This window comes from Carlito syrichta, unplaced genomic scaffold (genome assembly GCF_000164805.1).
Source record: "Carlito syrichta isolate Samal-C Ts95f unplaced genomic scaffold, Tarsius_syrichta-2.0.1 Scaffold111613, whole genome shotgun sequence".
In the NCBI taxonomy this organism is placed as follows: domain Eukaryota; kingdom Metazoa; phylum Chordata; class Mammalia; order Primates; family Tarsiidae; genus Carlito; species Carlito syrichta.
The window spans coordinates 16079-20903 of NW_007055709.1; the positions used below are offsets into that span (position 1 = coordinate 16079).

At 55.4% G+C, this 4825-nt stretch overlaps 1 protein-coding gene across 1 annotated transcript in view; it reads left to right on the forward strand.

The window, feature by feature from the left end:
* Positions 1-643: 643 nt before the first annotated feature.
* The window catches only part of MAN2B2 (mannosidase alpha class 2B member 2), a 47590-nt gene continuing 43408 nt past the window's right edge, over positions 644-4825 (forward strand). Inside the window, exons 1-2 of the mRNA XM_021718473.1 lie at positions 644-787; positions 3335-3440. Of these exons, the coding sequence (XP_021574148.1) occupies positions 647-787; positions 3335-3440 (247 nt within the window). The 5' untranslated portion in view covers positions 644-646. The remainder of the gene's footprint in view (positions 788-3334; positions 3441-4825) is intronic.

The following is a 4825-nucleotide window of genomic DNA, read 5'->3' on the forward strand; positions in this document are numbered from 1 at the left end:
ACGGCTACTTCCCAGAAGAGAAAACTGAGGCCCAGAGAGGTCGGCGTCCCGCCCGAGGTCTCTCAGGAGTAGGCCCATGCCTCCTGACTCCCCACCCAGTGCTCTGGGCGCCACTGTGTGCAGGGCCCTGGAGACGCGGACGGGAAGCCTCTGCCATTCCTGGGGGCTCCCAGTCTCGGGGGAGGCAGGCGACCAGACCCCAGGGACAGTGGGGGAGCACCAGCATCAGCTCCCCCCACTCATTTCAGCCCAGCAGGCCCCTGTGGGCACAGGACCCCTTCCTCTTGCCCCTAGGACTTACCTCTGCACCCAGCCTGCTCAGCCCCTCTGCAAAGTTGTCGCTGAGCCCAGCGCTGGGGCATCCCCTGCCCACGGAGGACGTCGTTGTCTCTTTTCCCTTCTCCCTCCTCTGGGAGAGCACCGTCTCATCGGAGGGTCAGGAGAGGGGGAGCCCATGCTGTCCTGGGTCCCAGCCCACGCTGTGTGTCTGGCTCAGAGTGGGTGCCCACTGGTGGATGTGCAGCGGGTGGGAAGGGAAGAGCACCCCACCCCGTGCAGATGCGCTCGGCCGGGGGCAGGGGCCCCAGAGACACTTGTTCTCAGCGGCCTGGGGCTGGTGTGACGGCGTTCCCCTCCCCAGGAGAGCATGCGGGCATACGCCGCCAATGTCTACACCTCCGTGGTGGAGGAGCTCACCCGCGGGCAGCAGCGCCGGTTCATCGCCGTCGAGCAGGAGTTTTTCCGGCTGTGGTGGGACGGCGTCGCCTCAGACCAGCAAAAACACCAGGTAACGCAGTCACCCGCCACCCCTGCGGGTTGGGTGGCCCGGTGAATTCCTAGGCGTAAAACTCTGGGGCGATTCTGGCCGTGGCCCGGGCCATGCGGGCGTCAACCACGAGACTGAAATCCCCCTGGGCTGTTCCCAGGACTTGGGTAGATCAGGGTCTGTGGTCATGGGCTCAACGCCCAGGAGAGGTCGTTTTTTTGTGGTTTTGTTTGAGTTTGAGTTTGAGTCTCACTCCGTCACCCAGACTGGAGTGCAATGGCCGCTCCCGGCCACCGCAGCCTTGACCTGCTGGGCTCCAACGATCCTTCCGCCTCAGCCTTCCAAGTAGCTGGAACTACAGGCGCACGCTACCATGCCCAGCTAATTTTTGATTTAGGTAGAAATGAGGTCTTGTCAAGCAAACCAGGTGGGTCTCAAACCCGTCTACTCAGGCAATCCACTGACCTCAGCCTCCCAAAGTGCTGGGATTACAGGCTGAGCCACTGAGCCCAGCCAGAGGTCGTTTTTTAATCCTGGATTTCTGGCCATTCTTGAAAAAACCACCAGCTCTGGTGACACAGCTGTGCGTCCTCGAGAGGCGGCCTGGGACTCATTCTGCTCTCACTACTGTGGACCATAACAGCCTCTGTGAGCTACAGCTTCCACTTCTACAGAATGGGGCTGACCTCCCCTGCCCAGGAGGTCGAGTCCCTCTGACATGAGCCCCGAGACCCCTACTCAGGAGGTCTTGCTTTCCTCCCCGTAATCTCCTCCCTTCAGAACAGTTACCGAACATGACGTTCAGAGAGGCTACGACGCGCTCAAGGTAGCAGAGCCGAGAGGGCAGCACAGGGAGTCCACCAGGTCCCACCCCAGAGGGCAGCTCCTAGACCCACAGCCTGTCAAGGTATGAGGAGGAGCCTGGCATCCCATGGCCGCTTGCCACGTGCCAGGTGTGGCGATTGTTCCCAATTTACAGAGACGGCTCAGGGTCAGAGAGGGCAGGTGATTGGCCCATGTCACACAGCTCATAAGAGACAGGTGGGGCATATACACAATGGAGCGTTACGCAGCCATAAGGAAGGACAAACATGTGGACTTTGCAGCCCCTCGGATGGATTTGGAGTCGATCATACTCAGTGATCTATCCCAGAAATGAAGAACAGAGTTCCATATGTTCTCCCTCATCAGCGGCCCTAGAACAATTATCACCATACTATAAGAAGGGGATTGGCGGTAGTGGAAACTGCCCGGGGAGGCGGGGTGGGATTGGCAATTGAGGGAAACTGCCAGGGGAGGGAGGGGCACACGAGGGTACCTGTATAATGAGCGTTTGTGTACCTAACCCTGAATTGCACCCCACATCTTTAAAAGAAAGCATGCTTGTCAGAGGTTGAAAATAACAGCCTTAGCCGGGCTCGGTGGCTCAGCCTGTCATCCCAGCGCTTTGGGAGGCTGAGGTGAGTGGATTGCCTGAGCCCGCGGGTTCAAGACCCGCCTGGGCAACTTGATGAGACCTCATCTCTACAGTAAATCAAAAATTAGTCGGGCATGGTAGCACGCACCTATAGTTCTAGCTACCTGGAAGGCTGAGGCGGAAGGATCACCAGTGCCCAGCAGGTTGAGGCTGCAGTGGCTGGGAGTGGCCACTGCACTCCAGTTCAGGTGACAGAGTGAGACTCCAACTCAAAAAAAAAAAAAAGAAAATAACAGCCTTAAGCAAAAAAGTATTATAAAGGATGGAAACTAGCAGACCTCACACTTAGTGATGTTAGGTACAGAGTGTGAACAGAATAAACTTTTTTAACCAAAAAGAGAGACAGACAGACAGACAGACATAGGTGGGATTCTGAGCCAGGCATTCCTGACTTGATATACCCCTTTCCCAGGTGTCGGGTGGGCAGTCCAGGCTTCTTTAAGTGTCTCCTACCCCTTTAGGAGAGGTGTGGCCAGCAGGTCCCAGTAAAGACCTGGGTGGGAAGTTCCATGCACAGCTCCCTGGAGGCGGGGATCTCTGTCTGCTTTGTTTACTGGAGAAACCCAGTGCCTGTGCAGCTCCCAGTATGTAGTAGGTGCTCACTTAATAGCTGTTGAGTGGGTGACCTACCATACTGCATCTTCAGAAAACAAGCCCAAAGTACAGCGTGTATTCGACTGTGTGTATACATATACTGACGTAGTTACAGTCAAGGGCCTGCTCTTGCTAACTTACTTTTGGGGTGGTTTAGAGGCGGGGGAGTTGTCAAGGCAAATAGGTCAAAAATGTTACCGATCAGTGAATCTGGGGAAAAGATACATGGAAGTGCTTGGTGATTCTTGCAACTTTTCTTTAAGTCTGAAATTATATCAAAAGTAAAGTGTATTTATAAACATACATCTCAAATGCCACCCGTGGGCCACACGCTTTCTAGGTGATGGGGACACAGTGCGGACCAAGACAAACAGTGTCTAGCTTTTGCGGAGTCCGCAAGAATGAGGAGCTTTATGCAAGCCACGCGAGGTCCTGTAGGGATGTCCACCACAGACCCCGCTCGGGAGGCGTCACCTGGCTCTTTTCTCTCCACCAAGGTCCGCCAGCTTCTGGACGAAGGACGCCTGGAGTTTGTCCTCGGAGGCCAGGTCATGCATGACGAGGCTGTGACCCACATTGATGACCAGATCCTACAGCTCACAGGTTTGACCGCCTGCCCTGCCATCAGGGTCTCTCAGACCACCAGTCGGGCTGGGACGGAGTATCTGAACCCCCAGGGTCTGAGCTCTGGCTGCCCCGCCCAGCAGGCGACCTTGACCAGTAGAAACAGTGGTGTACTCGCGCCATATTTACGCCTGGCCAAGGGAGTTGAACACAGGGGTTAAGGCATGGATTCTAGAGTCCAGTGGCCTGGGTAGATCCTGTTTCTGCCAGTTCCCACCCCTGTGATCCCGGGAAGGAGGGTAACCTCCATTTCCTCATCTGTGACATCAGTTTGATGGCAATGCCTATCTCAGAGGGCTTTTGTGAGGACTACATTGGGACAATTCAAATAAAGCACTGTAGCAGGGTGTGTGGTTCTCGAGTAGATGCTCAGTCGATGTTAGTGACCATCGCCGCCACCATCACCATCATCACTGTTAGGTTAAAAATCCCAGCAGAAGCCAGGCTCGGTGGCTCAACCTGTAATCCCAGCACTTTGGGAGGCTGAGGTGAGTGGATGGCCTGAGCCCGCAGGTTCGAGACCCGCCTGGGCAACTTGGCTAGAGCTTATCTCTACAATAAATCAAAAATTAGCCAGGCATGGTAGCGCGCGTCTGTAATTCCAGCTACTCGGAAGGCTGAGGCGGAAGGATCGCCGGGCCCAGCAGGTCGAGGCTGCGGTGGCCGGGAGCGGCCACTGCACTCCAGTCTGGGCGACAGAGTGAGACTCCGGCTCAGAAAAAAAAAAACAAAAAATCCCAGCAGGGCCTCCAGGGTAAGATCCCACCCTCGGGGAGTGTGATCTGGTGCTGCATGAAAGATGCAAAGAATTGCACAGAAGTTAGACTGGGAAACATCGTTTATTTCGAAAGTAAATAAGAGAGCAGGAGGCAGGGGAGAGAGGAATTTCACCTCCCCAAGGTAGAGGAGGGGGCCGAAGTTAAGAAAGCATGGCGGCCATAGCCCAAAGAGCACAGGGCTTCACAAAACAATGGCTGCTGTTTGAAGTTGAGTGCCTTATAGACCTTCTCCTTGATGGGGGCAGGTCATTAAGGTGATCAGGTGGTGGTCTGCTTCACGTCATCGTGGAGGGGACAGGTAAACAAGCACTGACGTCGGGTGATGGACGGCTGGCAGATGGGTGGGCCGGTCACATGATTGGTGCCATGTTGATAGGGCCCACCATGAAGGTCATGAGTGGCTGATTAGGTTCACTTGTTCACAAAACAACCTGGGGAGCGGCTGGAGAGCAATGATCAATAGCTACCTCTGAGAAACTGGTTCTGTCTTTGGCTAGTGATGAGAGGGTAAGTTGAAGTGCACTGCTGGGCCGGGCTTGGTGGCTCAGCCTGTAATCCCAGCACTTTGGGAGGCTGAGGTGAGTG